Raw genomic sequence first — 16,363 nt, forward strand, 5'->3', positions numbered from 1 at the left:
TCTATTTCATTGTACTTTTCCTTTGTTTTAGTTTTGATTTTTTAAAAGAGGTGCTAACAATAATTAAAATATTTCTTACAGGAATTCTGCTATGAAATAGCCAGATACAATTCTGTAGGGCCCGTATTCATGCAGTAACTGCTAATAATACCTTTGGATCAAGATAAGATTGAATTTTCTTCCTGGTGAGAGTGAGATTTTACAAGGTGCAGTATTCTGGGATTGAAGTCAATATGGTATGTTATATCCCTAATACATTCCTGTCCTGAAGCAGCTCCTCATTTCTGCAAGAAGGGATTCTGTAGGGAGGTGTTCTCATTTGCGCAGTCCCCATGGCCTGGAAATCCACACCACATGCCTCCTTCCCCACTTCCCTGGGGGCTTCACATGGGGCTCTGCTATAACTGTTTCTAGCAGGACTTTTTTCTTGTTTGCTGGGTTATGGTACCATGTGATAGAGAGCAGGTTTTGTGCATTGGCAGCCACCCTAGCCCCTCAGACTGCACTCTTCTGACGACAGCCAGAGGATGGAGGACTGAAATCAGAGGCTGGGGAGCAAGGGATGTGCATCCCTGTTTGGGGAAACATGGGCATCTCCAACTCTCCCCAGCTCAGCACAGCAACAGCATTATCCTCGCAGAGAGTAGAGGGTTATAGAGGGTTATAGAGGGTGGGAGCTTTTCCCATGTTATGGTATGGGGTTGGCTGCCGTGGGCAGTGAAGTGAAATAGGGGGCAGGTCTCCCAGCAGAGAAATTAATTTCATATATTATGAAAAAGCTGCATTCAGCTCACCCTCTGTGCTATATACATCAGTTAACTAGCTGCATGACAGGGGATCTTCCTCTTTTGTTACAGTACTTACACTATTTCACTACAGTAATTACACCTCATAACACTACATAATTTTGCCCCACCACAAAACATAGAACAGCTGATTAGATTTGCCTTCGTCTGTACTGGCAGATCCTGTGAGCTTAAAGATGACAGCAAGAAATTAATGCAAATCTTAGGTTTCCCAATACACAAAAAAATCTCAAGAGAAGAAAAGGGGACCGTTTTAGATTCAGACATCAGAGCTCAGTAAGTGTTGAAATATTAGTAAGAGATCAGAAATTGGTCCAGATGGCTGAGGGCAGAGGTCAGCCAAGTGCTCCTGAAACCCTGCAACTTAAACACAGTAAGTGTGGCTTTGGGATGGGTCTGTGTTTCTTAAAGGGCTTTAGAGAGAAGTCTTTCCTTCCTTTTGACAATCAAGAAAAACCAAACCCCAAACAAAAAAACCACAAGTGTAGGGTAAAGAAGACCGGCAGCATAGCTTATTCCCCCACATGTTACCCTGAATACAGCATTTGCTATTACTGACACAAGGAAAAATACCTTACTGGCCGTAAGTGTGTTGCAGGTTGGGTTAAATCCCTTGGAGCTGGTGGCTGTAATAGCTGCGTCCACTCAGGATCACCGTAAAGAAGCGAGTTGCAACGTGTAATAAAAGAGCTAAAACAATGTTTACCTCATCCCCAGATGCTGGCATGCACTGTCAGAGATGCCCTTTCCACGCCATACACCCAGGAGCGTGCACTGCGTTTAGGTACTGCTGTCATCGTGGGCAGGGTGGACTGGGAGGACTGCTGTGCCCCATAGCCCTATGGCGGTGCGACCTTGATTTCTTTCTGCGTAGGAAAGCACACGTGCAGGCCCATGGTGTCAGATGGGTTTCACTCTCAAATATTTTGTGAGGATGCCAGTGTCTGAGAGGCCAGGAGCTTTGAGGAGGGAAGCAGCAAGGGTGCACCAGGCAGAGGGTTAGAGCACGCCACGACGTGTGCGTGCATCTCAGGGAAACACCACACAGTAATGTCTTTCTGGGCTCTGTGTGACTGGAAGAGGCTTGGAGTCATGACATGGGAGCCTCGTGTTTGAAGACCACTTGTTTTTTGTGTCTGTACTCATCTGTTACTCATTAGGTCAGGGCTCACTCTTTTTCTGGCTTGCTTGTTACGTATATGAATTGAGCTGAATACTAGTTACCTAGTCTTTTTTCAGGGATTCTTGTTGCTGCTGAAAAGCAAGTGAAAATAGCCAGGCCTCAGCTCTGGTCTCATGCTTCAGAGACTACATGTGTGTTGCTTTCAAAAGGGTGACTGCAGAACCAGCAGCACCAAAGCCGAAGGCCAGTGGCCCCTGTATTTACTCAGGTAGGCTGACAGCTCCAACGTTCATGACTTTGGATTAAAATGGACACTGGTCAGGCTGGGTTAGTGCTGACCTGGATATTTCTGTGTGAATCACCAGATGCTGGGTGACCAGGTCCATTGCCAAAGCAACTTCATTGAGTCCCTCTGCAGAAGGAGTTTGTTCCCTGGCTGGACACTTGGATGAACATCTGTGACTATCTAGGGAGAAGATATCCCAGATGGTGTTGTGGGGCAAAAGGCAGTTTTCAAAGTATTCAGTAATCAAATGATGTTGCATTAATGTGTAAAACTGTCAGCCTCCAGCACAGCACTTGGAAGACGGAGAGAGAGAAGAGGCATACAGAGAAAAGGTCCAGCATGGTCCTGTCTGCAAGGAGTGAAAAGAAAATTTCCCCTCATCATGGCAGGGAGATGCCAAGCAATTCATTAACTGGAAGACAGTTATCAGAACTATCCAGCAAACTCTCAAAAATTCTGACTTTCTTTGTATTTATGTATTTATTGAAAAATACTGTATTTATCAAAAGTCACTCTGCAAACAATTTGCAAAGGGGAAAAAATGGTTGCTAGATGACTGAATGCTCCAGCGCACCTTGTCTTTGTCTACTGGACTTCATGAGCTGACTTTTGTGGAGGTGTTTGCAGTGCAGAGAGCTAAGATGCCGCACAAAGATTTGTGGGGAAAAAAGCTCCGCCTGCAATGCGTAGAAAGCCAGGGACTGCTTCTCATTAATTGTGTAAGCTGCTGGGACCTCATCTCGGCAGAGGCCTTGGGGCATGACTACAAATAACAACAGCTGTAAATAAAAATTAGCTGTAAACTGTATGCATCTCAGCTTTGTCAGAAAAAAAAACGTCAGAACCAACAGACACAAAACTTGTAACTACAGGAAGTAAAAATTAAAGGAGCATTTTACTTTTGTAATGTAAGCCTGGAAAATGCTTGGTGTCAAACAAAATTTCATGTCATCAGTATTTAATTTCCACTGATTTCGCTCTATACAGAAATGTCTTTCCATGACAGACATAGATGATCACCGGCTTCCCATATATATTGTTTGTTAGCTGTATGGCATGCGTAGCTGGAGAACAAAATAACTCCAACTTGTGCATGTGTATCTTCTCTACTCCCATTTATAATGTAATTTTACATCCTTTCAGTTTAAAGCAGCATAGCTCACTGTGGTCCTTAATAAAAATTTATAAAGCAGAGGAAATGAGAGTAGTCTGTTAATCCTAAAAACACAAAGGCATTATTAAGATTAACAGTCATCCCTGTCAGTGCCATTTCTAAATGCTGTGACTGGCAAGTAAAAGGGAAAGATTAATTTTTGGACTTGTATGGGATGGTGCAGTTTCGAAGTCCTCACACAGCCCAGACAGGAATCCAGTGATGTAGAGGTCTTTGGTCAAGTCCCTCCATGAAGAGAATTTTACCCTAAAAGACCAAGTTGCATATCTATGGAGCAGATTAATTAGACGTGATCAGACTTAAACAAAACAAAAGAAATATTTGTAAGTTCAGCCATAAGTCAGGATTTCTCTGTTCCTTTATAGGATTATTGTTGTTTCATTGTTGTTGTTTTGCTTTGTTGGTGTCGCTAGCTCCAGAATTCCTGGAAGATCTTTAACACATGTTCAGTCAGTGCTTCTGCCTTTACTCGCATTCAGAGGAGCACTTGTCTGGGGATTTTTGCTCCTAATGAGCCGTTGCATGTCCCCCTGTCCCCAAAGTAACATTGCCATTATCACACCATGCCAAACATTGGGATTTACACACGCATAGCTCTGGCCAGCTTTACTCCATTTGCTCCTCAAAGGAAGCACTGCCAAACTATTTATGTTCATTGCAGAAATGACTGTTAAGGAGTGGTTGAAACCAAGAGGTTCAGAAAAATAAAGGAAATTCCAGAGATCTCAAAGTACCTTTTACTGTGATATGTTATGACTGCACATTCCCTCTCCTCAAACCATGCCTTTTATTGCAAAGCTCACATCCGCTCTGCTGATAACATGATGAAAAGTATCTGGAGTCATGTTCCCAGGGCATCATCGTCAATTAGTTTCTCCCCAGCCTGATTATTCATCTTTTTCTCTTCTGCTCATGCAGATGTTGCCCCCACATCAGCCTTTCCACAGTGGTAAGACTGATTGCAAATGCTCTTCATATAAATATTTGTCCTGGAAAAACAGACAGTACAAATGACTTGACATTTTTGAAAAAAGATGATGTCATGTAGACCTCTGTGCTAGGATGGGGCAAGACGGAGTTAGGAGATCGCCTCAAGCCTGATACTCCTCTAAAGCTTCCTATAAAATGAGCTCTGATTTTCAGTCTTTCACTTTACGCAGAGACCTGGTGGATAATAAGATATTTCTGAGAGATTATTAGTGTCAGTACCCACCAGTCATATTTCGTCTACCTTTGCCCAAATCCCCTGGGCTACTTCTGATGTTGAAATGAAATGCTTCCTTTCTGCCAGGGTATAAAAGTATAGAAGTTGCTCCCTCTGGCATGTTCACTATTTTGGGGGTATGTTTCCAGGACAAGGCTCACTTTTTTTCAGTGTGCTGCAGCAGTTCTCAAACACTGACAATCTCCTTGGGAAAGAAGGGCATTTTCATCCCCCAATGCCAACCTCTCCTGCTCCAGTAAATACATCTGTTAAGAAAAGAAATGCTATCAGCAGGGCAACAGGTGGCATATTGCAGCCAATCGTGAAAGGTTATAATAAGACAGAGGGAGTGCATGTGAGAGAGAGAGGGGAAAAAATGAAAAAGAGGGGGACTGAGCTGAAGGAAAATCCAGTGGCAAGCATTTTTTCCACTACTGCACTTACACAGTGCTGAAAAAAAGGCCTGATGACTTTGCAGCGCTGGTGTATGGTACTGTCCTGGAAATGCATTTGCCCATTGTAGTCCTCTCTGTTTGCTTAGAAGGAATTCAGAAGGGATTTGCTTTCTCTTGTTTCACGAGCCCCACGCTTTCACACTGACCGAAGTGGATACGCACCAGCTGGCCACGTCCATCACTGCTGCCGGGTGGGAGAATTCCTGATTATACTTAGATCCTGCAGACCCCGCTCTGTCATTAGCGGAGAAGCTCTGCTCGTGCACCGCCGTTCGAGATGCAGCCGGCCGGGAGCTCTGCACGCCTCGCCTGAAGGAGCCAGATGCCTTCTGGATCAAAAATGAATGACCTGCTGAAGGTGCCCCTGGTGCACGTCCTCACCCTGGCAGCCCTCAGCTTGGCCGAGACAGTCCAGAAAGGTTTGCTTGGAGGGGCTTTTGCCCTATTCTGCTTCTGCTACTTGCTGACGGAGGTTTTGCAAAGGGGAAGGCGTCTCTGGCAACGGTGGGGTGGGTGGTGCGGTAGCGTTCCTGGAAAGGACAAAAATGCGCTGCTTTCAGTGGTCGCTTCCCTGCTTTTAGAATGATAGCAGTGAAAATAATCTCATATTTGTGTCTGGGATTGAAAGTTCTTTGTCTAGGAAGAGCACGTAGTCCTGTTGTAATAAGACCTTTGGATTCAGCCTGGGTGGGATGGACATTTCTCATGTCAAAGGCATATTACAGGTTTTAATGGCTAGTAGCACCCATTACTGCAGAGCCGAAGATTTGTGGTGTTCTGCATGCCTATGTATCTTTTTAAATATATAAAGTTCAAAGAAGTAGTAAATAGCTATAATGTCTTTACAGTGTGTATGTACATAACTACAAATATGAATGGTTTGCATATAACATAAAAGTTATTATACATTCTTCCTCTCTTGTGTGCACACACGCACATGGACACACGCATACATACTTTTAGCCAACACAAGAGCTGGAAAAAAATCTGTTTAGAAATGTCTTTGAGGTACAAAGTGGAAAAGTGGTCTTCTAGATGTACCGTCTGGTAATCCTGTGGATAGAAGATTTTGCTGCATGGTGATTGTCAGGAGCCATTCAAAGCACACCAGGAACTTTTCAGCTTCAGGAAAATAAAAAAAACCTCAAGGAAGATGCCAGTATTCACCTGTTAGGCCAACATTGCTTCTTTTGCAGGGCTGTGCTCTTACAATTGTTAGTCAAGTTGGCCTCAAAATGGAAAGAAAAAAAAGGTCTTTTCTTTATAAAAAACTTTTAAAATAATTTTTTTTTTCCTAAGGCTCTAAAGTAAGTTGCTGAACCCCGGTCTTTTTGAAAGCTGTGGTAAAATGGGCTTGGAAAGACAACAAAAACAAAGAGGAAGGGGATTGATTTTTTTTCCTGGTGGCACAGTGCAATGAATAGATAAGCATCCCTTCCTAAAATGTCACGGGTGACTGAATTTCCCTTTTCCCTGAGAGAGGCTGAAATGCAACTACAGCCCAGCAGTGCCCTGTAGAGATTTTGCGGCATTAGCTGGAAATACGATGGAGCAGTTTTTGACCAGAGGACCTGCGGTATCTCCAGGTGTCTGCAATGCTGCAGGGGAGATGGGCTGTGTTTTCCGCTTTGTTTTGTTTGCCTGGCTTGTCTTGTTTCTAAACTGTGAATCCAAAACCAAAGCCAAGCAATTTGGTAGCTTCTGATGGTCTGGGGATAGAAGGGGATTTGGCTTTCTCATGGGCCCCGTGACCAGCACTGGGTCATTTTGCTATCTCGGGAAACTACAGCTGACACCCAGAAAAATGGCACCTGTGTGGCTTTACAGATATGTAAGTTAATTGATTTTCAGTGTTATTTAAAGCCACAGGGTTACCTAAAAAATGTCAGGGAGCCCCAGTGGATGCGCACAGAAAAGTCTGTGGCCATTTCTATATGCTAATGGATATGTCGATACGTTGTCTGGATTTTATTTTGCCACGTTAAAACCTGGTAATGAAGGCATCTCAAGTTTTGATCTCTTTCCTGAGAAAACTCAGGCAGCTGAGCTTTTTGGATGGCTTTTAGAAGCAGGCACCATCTCAGCCATTTTAGGGCTCTCTCACCACCTCATGACAAAATGGCGGTGCCCTTGCTGTCCCCCGCTGACATACGGCGCGGCCTGCGGCCTTGTGCCCTCAGCCCCCTCACCCTGCCACAGGACCATGGCCTTCACCTCCCCACTGGCCGAGCACTCGGTGCTAGTATCAGAAAGGTAAAAAAACAGCATACAAGGAAATGGCACATTGCTGCTGCTGTCACGGTTGCTCTTCGAGGATGCTTTGGGGAGGCAGCTGTGAAAAACAAAAGTTCCCTTTCTGCTTTTACTACACGTAAAGTGCTGTTGGTTTGGACAGTATTTTCAATGAGTATGGGGCTTGATTCTGCCCTAAGAGCTATGTGCTGACTTGCAGGAGATGCCAGATCGGACCCCCTGTAGGCAATATTCCTAAGAATAATTCTGTCATACATTGAAGTAAAGAGATACCCTGAAAGTACTTAACTCTTGCTAGTGAATTTATTTAATACATAAAACTGACAGCCCTTATTTGCCGAAAGAATAAAATACTGTCGTTACGCATACTGGCTCTTGGTATAAATCTAACTTATTCTTTGTGAGAATGGCCATGCTTTTTGTGACAACATGGTTATAAAATTGATTGCTTTGTTGTTTACTGTAAAAATTCACATTTCTTAGGGTGAAAAAAAGCATCCTTCCAGACATCAAGGCATGCGGACAACAGCAATAAAAACATACTACATAAAATTAGACTGTAAAACTCCATTTCAGCGAGGCTTAATGCCATCAAAACCCAATAAACTCTGTCACGAAATAGCAACGTCCCCTTTGAAGTAGACAGGATAGCCATCAGTGGAGGTTATTCTCCTCAGACAACCTTCAGTAGCAGGGAATCTAGACTTTATGAAAATCTTCCATTCAGTTTCACTGGCATGGGATTCATCTCCAGTGCAATATGGATGATTACGTCTATCTAGTGTGACCCAAAGTGACCCAATATATTGAAGCTTGATACAATTTGAAGCAGTGATCTTAAACAATGAATCTGACACAGGTATGTTTTGACTAATATTTAGTTAATATAATCTTTAGTGCTACCTTAGTGGTAGTTTTAAGATCTTTTTATATAAGTATAGTCATTACCAATTATGCAATCTGAAGTCACATAATCTAGAAACATTATTGAGGCAGCTTCGTTCTAATGACATCTCAAAAGCATTAGGACATTTACATAAACCTGATAGTGGAAGCTGATCCTTTCATCCTCTAGACTCATTCCATCTGAACTCCAATGACATTCTAAATTTTACTCTCATGTAAGTTGAAAAAACATTAAGGTAAACGCTTTCTATTATTCTCAGTCACTTAAATTGGAGTGTCTTGTATTTTCCTCTTTTTCTCTAGGAGGGAAGGGTAAAATTGATGTAGTTTATTATCAGTACTTTAGTACTGATGAGGGCCAGCAGATACAGTGCAGGCAGGATTTTCCTGTGAAAAGACACACAGCGTGCCAGATACTGCTACAGTCAGGGAGGAACAGGAAGGTTCCTGCATCCGCTGTACATTTTCAAGGTGGTGTTTCAGGAACATGGTATGAAACTAGTTCATCTCAGCACAGCTGTCAATGATATCTAGTCCAACAAATATCGCATGTGTGTCTCTCACAGCCATAGATTAAAAGTCATTCAAGCGTCTTTGGAGGCAATGGCTGCAATGCATACCATGTGCAGGGAAAGCAATTCACTAGACATATCCTTTGATCCCTTCCAGCCATGCTTCAAGTCTTTTACCAGGGAGATGGAAAATGTTTCTAAACATACATTCAAATAATGTATGATGACAGGTCTGTGATAATAAGCATTAGACAGAGCTATTAGACTTCTGACCCTCATGCTACCTGGTTAGAAAAGGTGAGAAAAAGAGAATGTGTGCTAGTCATGCCACAAATCTGGAAGACCTGAAGGGCCTTTACGAGCCTGGCTTTGAAAAATATAATGCTATATAAAAGTTTTCTTTAAAAAAAGATAAATAGTTGAGCAGAACAAATCCCATACTAATGACAAAGAAGCCCAAATCTCATACATTATGCATTAATAAGAAAGCACTGTGCCCACTCCAGGGGCGGGTCAGCTTGCCTTCAATTCGCATGCTGTTCCTTGCACTTCCAGCCCATGCAATACCACCCCCATAGCAGGCTGACAGCTCCTCACAGTATGTGAGGGTTAGAAACAAGGGACGCATTGGACTTGCTGGAGCTGCCCCATGCTTGGGTCGCTCTGTTTTGCACACTATAGAGAGAGCACAAGGGAAAATGCAAACCCTGCATCAAACAGCAGAAGGCTGCAGCTGCAAACGCGGAGGGGCCTGTGTTACAGTGAACATGTGGAGGGTGTGCCAAGCACCTCTGTGCTGGGGAAAAAGCCATGAAATGACCCTGCAGGGACACAGCTGCCTCTGCCAAAGGGGTCTGGTAGGCTCTGTGCCTCTCTCTGGGAGGCTCTGGGAGGTTTTCTCATTTTCTCTTCCTTTGTGCAGCGCCCTTGATCAGCACTCCTCTGGAAACTGTGGATGCGCTAGTAGAGGACGTTGCCAAGTTTGTCTGCGTAGTGGAGTCGTACCCTGAGCCGGAGATTACATGGACACGCAACAGCATTCCCATCAGGTAGGGAGCAGACCCCAGCCCTCTCCAGCATCTCCTGCCAAAAATGTTAGTGCTTCCCTTCATGATAAAGGAGATATCTGGAAACATCAAAATGGGTCTGTGGCAGGAAAGAGGGTGAGTCGCTGTAATTACGTAGGAATCTGTGTTCCTTAGGATTGATGGCAGCACCTGGGGGGTGCTCTTTCAGCTTCACACACTTGAGCTTGGAGATGGTTGATTTCTGGTGCAAGCAATGCAAGAAGTTTGCTCTCCAGCTTCAAACAATGCAATTCGCTCTATTCCTCAGTCTACGCATATAGGATCCTGTATAATATTTAAAAGGAACATTGCCAGAGTTGTTGCCCGAGTGTCTGCAATATACTTGGAAACTTTGCGTGGAAGGGGTCATATCATGCCATTCTTGTTTGTTTCTAGTTCAGGATCTGGCCATAGGAAACTGGCTTCTTGTTGTCATGCACTGTCAGACATTAATCACCAGGTATCAAGGTGCCACTGAAGAAGGCAGCCTTGGAAATATGTTATGGAAGTTGCTACTGTTGCTTTAGCTCTGTTGGTGTAGAAAGGCTCTTGCAAAGTAAGCTGTACCTGATCTTCCAACTCTGAAATCACATTATGTCCGTCACATGGCTTCACATCTCTTTCTTATTCTAGATCACTGTTAGTGACTCCCTCTGTAAGGGAAAATTACAAAACAGTGTCTGTGTAATACAGTTAAGGCCCATTCTCCACAGGAGATGTCAATGTTAGGCAGATGTTCACCTGAAGCACTGTTCCTGCTGTTGGGGATAAGCGTCTGAAGAACCCTTGAAACATTGGCTCAAGGGACTCCAAATAAGTCAGCAGCAGAAGAAGGGCTTACTGCTAGGAAGACCATTTTAGAATAAGAGAAAAGCAGAATGCTACACATACCTATGCTGGCTTTCAGAAATCTTTTTTTCATTGCCTGCAACAGAATCTCAGCAAAACCCCCAAGGTCCTAGCCCTCTGACCCTGGTCTTGTTGCAGGATGGAGGTCTGAATTTCCATGGACGTTATTTCCAAATCAGGTCACCTTTCTTCTAATTCCTTCCCCATCAGTGACATCATGCCTGAAAATCAAAGGTGGGAGAGGAAGCCATTCGTGCAGGACCATGAAGATTAAATGCCTTTCTCTCCCCATGGTCTTTAAAATTTCACTCTGTGTTCTAAGATTGTATGAGAACCAGATCCTTTCTCACCCCAGTTCCCACTTCCAGAAGCCCAACACACCTTTCTAAAAGCCATCCCCACTCTCTCTGAGACATTGTGCCTTTTTCACAACGTTGACCAAAAAGGAAAATACTGATCAAAAAAACTCTGCTGGTGAGGCTGGAGAGCTCAGGTGCTTCGTTCCGTAACTGGGGCTTCTGAGGCAATATTAATAGCAGCAACTATTTCACTTTCACAAAGCTTGTTGACATTCATAGTCAGTGCTGCTGGATACAAAAGCTCAGACCAAAGACGGGGAAATAGATAAGCTGAAAATATTTCTGTTACTTTCCACAATGGAAAAGGATCAGATCAGTGGAGTTTTATTTTCTGAAAAAAACATGCAAATGTATTTATGTGCCTCTGTGTGTGTATGTATCAAACTTCAAAGGGGCTAGTTATTGCAAGCAATAAATATAAATTATTTTATTTACAAAATTTTCTTCCCTTGCCAAGGTCCCAGCATCCTGAACAGACAGCTAAGCTAACCTTCAAAACAAAACAGTATGTAAACATTCAACTTCAATAGGAATAGTGCCAGGATAGAGGCTCTTGTCAGCACTAGTCTTCTGGAAGTGCCTTTCCTTTTGGTGTCAAAACTCATGCAAGCAGCCTGGCCGGTTCCCTGGGACGAGTGAAATGGTTACGTGCCCCATCTCCCAGGATGGGGCTGCCTGGGGTGAGCCTTCCTCAGGGAAAGAAGGGAATGAAGCCTGCCTGTCTTTTACACAACAGATGAGTTCATTGTACTCTTTCTTCCCAGATTGAAAAAGAGGAAGGAGATACAAAACTGGAAATCAAAAGGCTGTTGAAAGGAAATACCTGCCTGTAACACCATATATGACACACTCAGATTACTCGGTGACTGCTGTACGATTTGTAACAGTAAAAGAAAAACCAGGACATACTTAGGCATCAGGTATTTGTAATAACTTGGGAGACAATCCTCAGGTCAGATCCCTTTTGCTACTGTTTGTCAGAATCAAAGGACAATTCCATTAAAGTGATTCCAAAAAGCATCAACGAAGGTTTGAAAATCAAACATGGAGGAACTTACAAAATGTTATGCAAATCTTGTTCCACTGAAGTTTTACTATACTTTACTATACTATACTGATCAGGGATCAGGCCTCCGTTTTCTCACCACCTTTCTCTCTCTCCCTCCCTTGCACTTGCAGACGAACACACACACACATATGCACACCCCATGCTCACATATAGAATTAGTCTTTGCTCTGCAGACTTTGTTACAATATCCCATGCCTTTATTGCTCCAACTTTAGGGCTTTTCTTGACTTCTCTAAAGTCTCCAGGTTTGAGCCTGCTGTCATTAAACTATAGCTATCCTTGCAGCCTTTAATCTTTATACGCCTTCTTTGCTTCAGCATGTGTTTTTTCTTGTTGGGCTGTTCCACCCCCCACCCCAAAAGTAACACTTCTGTAGTTCCAAAAAATAGACAAAATCACTCCTGATTCAGACACAGTCACACAGACACAAAATCACTCACACAGACACAAAAATGCTTGTTCTTTGGTTTGAGTATTTTTCACAACAGTAAAAATCTTTCCATATCATTATCTGTTTAGTAAAAAAACATTATTTTTTTTCAAGCTGAAGAAGTTTTCTTTAAAAAATTTCAGCCAGTTCCAGTTCCTGTATAGGTAGTCCTTCCCTTGCACTGAGTGATTATACCTAAAACAGGACCCAGCTGGATAAGATTATTTGTGCTCATGCCTGTCCTTGGCCAGACAGAAACCTGTAATACCTACTTGCTTTACCAATACCTGACTGAAGGAAGAATTGCCACCATACTGGTGTCAGTCAGAAAATGCACGGTCTAGTGAGGACCAAGCCGAATCTTAGGGCCCAACTCAACATTTTAAGTGCCCTCCCTTCTCTTTGCACGTTGAAAATAGAAAGTAAAACATATTGCCATTCATAGTGCTGTCAGTGCTCTGCAGATATAAATGCAGTTCCCCTCTCGATCCCCAGCTGTGCCCCCACCCCTGACAACCTGTACTGTGCCCTGCAGGCTGTTCGACACCCGGTACAGCATACAGAGGAATGGGCAGCTCCTGACCATTTTGAGTGTGGAGGACAGTGATGATGGGGTGTACTGCTGCACGGCGGATAACGGTGTCGGAGCGGCTGCGCAGAGCTGTGGGGCTCTCCAAGTGAAAATGCGTAAGTGGGAATGTAATTTCTCCCTGTGAATGTGTAGTTGAGAGCCTGAGCAGACCCCTGGGTATGGCTTCTGGGGGTCTGTGTTCAGGGCAGACCCCAGTTCCTGTGGTGCTGCGTGCAGTCCCTTGAGCCAGACACATGGCATATTGGGTCATATCTTAACTAAAAGCCGTTGTGATTATTCACTTTGAGTAACATACACTTGTGCTAGGAGGAACTGTTTTCATAGCAGAGAATAAAAAATGATGCTTTGAAGAGCGTCCTTTGTACAAAACTTCATTAAAAGCAGCACAATTTGATAGATTAAACCTCTGTATGAATACTGCATAAATCCCTTATGAATTTTAAACACAAGATTTCACTAATCAGATTTATGCCTGAGGATGACAAAAGCAAGTAAATGCTGTTCAGATGTTTTTGATAGTAATCTTGAAAAGCTTGGAACACCACAGTGTAAATCTCATCATCCCATGTGGAAGGCAGGGGACTGGTTCTTGCAAAGGGCTATATATGTGCTGAGCTCAGTAAAGCTGAACTCACATGGCCGCAGTTATTTACACAAATACTTAAAAGGGCAGCTGCAATATATCCTGGTTAATGCATCTGTTTGTAGGAAAGGATTTGTTTGTGTTAATGAGCATGACCCTCCAGGTCTGGTAATTCTGGGACTCTCCAGCACCCCATTTGCCTGCAGGTGGGGGCCAGAAGGGGATGCTCTCTGAAGGTTGTTTTTCTGCTGGTTCAGTATTATGCAAAGGAAGCAAAACTTCAGATCTCCCAAAACACTGAGATGAAGATCTTTTTTACTCACAGCTCAGAGTAAGCTAAGCCATGGTTTTTTTTTGAGTAAAATGAATTAAAATTTGTCCCATGTTAACTTTAAGGGAGTTTCACTGTTTTTTTCTTTAAGGATCCTTTCCTCTTTTTACTAACACAGTTACAAATCCTTCAATTAGGGACATTATCTGAGTTTACACGCCCTTCTTGTTGAGCTAGAGACAAGCCTGGGTTAAAACTATTTCAAAACTGAACCACTCCAGATCGAGCTTTCACACAAGAAACTGTTTATTCAGTCAAGAATGTCAAAACCTTGAAAGCAAACGTTCCACAGCATTGGAAGTACTCTTATCCAGATTTGGATTTTACCCCAGCCCCTAATTCAAGTGACCACTCCTGATAATAAATAGCCATGCAAGTTAGCTTCTTTTGTGTTCATATACTGAAAACTCTGAATGCAAGAAAATATACAAGAAAGTTTTTTCTTTCCAAGGCAGCTCATGACCTACTGAAACCACTCTATCTTTCAGCAATGTACAGAAGAAGTAGCAGAGGTTTTGTTGTTGTTTATGAACTTGTCCTGTTCTAGTACACTTAGCCTCAGTTCAACTTTAATTTTTGACTCTTAAAATTTTAGGACCCAAAATAACCCGACCGCCTATAAATGTGGAAATAATAGAAGGATTAAAGGCTGTTCTTCCATGCACTACAATGGGGAATCCAAAACCTTCTGTTTCGTGGATCAAAGGAGAAACAGTTGTAAAGGTGAGTAGAGAATGAAATTTAAGTAATGCTAACTATTCGGTAAGGGTACTGTGTTAAAATATTAGCATCAATTACAGGATTTTTAAATTCCAGTTGCTAGGAAGCAAGCATTTGGAAAATCCAGGGCTCATGTCATAAATGTCTACATCTGCAATAATTCTGCCTATAAACCAAACATTCTCTGTGTATCTATATTTTATATTATATATATTTATTACTACTAAGCATGGCCAGATGCTGCTGAATGCACTGTGAGTGTTCTCATAAATAAGAGCTTCTGATTTATCTTAGCCACTCAACTAAGATTCAGGGTTCTTTTGCAGCTATAATTCACTGATCTCCAAAAACAGGGATGTGTGAGTGTGTCCTGACAATGCTGAGTCAGGAGAGCTGCTCCCAAATCCTTCAGCTGTAGAACACCAAAAATAATTTTCATGCGTGTAAGCTCAATGTTTGCAAGTGGATATTTGGTGCTCTGTGTGTGCAGCTTGCATGTAGAGCCCTCACTTCAACCCCTCCTTCCTCTGGCAGGAGAACGCTCGCATTGCTGTCCTTGATTCGGGGAATTTAAGGATCCACAATGTTCAGAGAGAAGATGCAGGACAATATCGATGCATAGCCAAGAACAGCCTGGGCACAGCCTATTCGAAACCAGCAACAGTGGTAGTAGAAGGTGAGTAACCCTTGCACTGGGCTCCAGCTCCACGTGCCAGCTCCTTGTTAACTGGAATTACCTGGTTAACTTGAATTAACCTGAAGTATCCTATTAATGTTGATAAAAACATCCTAGGGGTGACCCAAAAGGCAGAAGAAGGGAAAGGAAAGCACAGTGAGAAACTGAGAAAGTTTGTCCACACCTGCTCCCATTGCTGTCTGATGGTGAAAGGGATGATCTGTGGAGGGTCCTTGTTCATGGCTGCTGTGGTGCTGCTGCGATATTTATCTGAGGAAGGAATCCCAAATATGTTTTTCCTTCTGACTGATGGTTTCCAAGATGCCAGCTTGAGTCTTGTTTGAAAAGTCTCACCAGACCTGTGGGTTATACGCTATGGCTTATGGCGATGGACAAGTAGAAACCTGATGGCTCTGGAAACTCGCTGCAAAGAGCCTGGTCAGGGAGAGCTGCAGCTGCAAATAGTGAAGTATTTTGCAGCATTATGTCTAGGTCCTTCTCCCTTTCCTCTGCTTTTCCATCTGAATTGGTTGATTCTTCAGGTAAACAGAGCTTTTCTCTTTGAGGACTTGAACATTTTCTGCCTGCTAAACCAAACACCGGATTGATTTTTTGGTTGCTGGTCTTTATGTGCTCAGTGTCTGTCTCTTATTTACAGAAGGTGTTTGCTTTGTGGTATAAATCATCACCAGTTTCAGAGTACAGAAAACAGTGGACTGCATGGGAACCCAAATGTAGGCAATGAAGCACTCAATGTTCCTGAACCCTATAAGACAATTCAAGTTAAGCAAGGTTTTATGGAGTGGGAGGTGGGATGACTGACTCAGTAGATGAACTAATTTTCATATTTTATTCGGAATGACTGTGCTGTAGAAAGTGGAGATGGGTCTCCACTTGCCTAGTAAGCTTCAAAAGATTGTTGTAGGTTACATTTGGCCTGGGACTATCAGAGGTAATTTAGGGTGCAA

General features: G+C 43.0%; 1 protein-coding gene across 1 annotated transcript in view; it reads left to right on the forward strand.

Moving 5' to 3' along the window:
* Positions 1-5,370: 5,370 nt before the first annotated feature.
* Positions 5,371-16,363, forward strand: part of MUSK (muscle associated receptor tyrosine kinase) — a 55,016-nt gene continuing 44,023 nt past the window's right edge. Inside the window, exons 1-5 of the mRNA XM_054186931.1 lie at positions 5,371-5,467; positions 9,642-9,768; positions 13,029-13,180; positions 14,595-14,722; positions 15,254-15,395. Of these exons, the coding sequence (XP_054042906.1) occupies positions 5,371-5,467; positions 9,642-9,768; positions 13,029-13,180; positions 14,595-14,722; positions 15,254-15,395 (646 nt within the window). The remainder of the gene's footprint in view (positions 5,468-9,641; positions 9,769-13,028; positions 13,181-14,594; positions 14,723-15,253; positions 15,396-16,363) is intronic.

This window comes from Rissa tridactyla, chromosome Z (genome assembly GCF_028500815.1).
Source record: "Rissa tridactyla isolate bRisTri1 chromosome Z, bRisTri1.patW.cur.20221130, whole genome shotgun sequence".
NCBI lineage: Eukaryota > Metazoa > Chordata > Aves > Charadriiformes > Laridae > Rissa > Rissa tridactyla.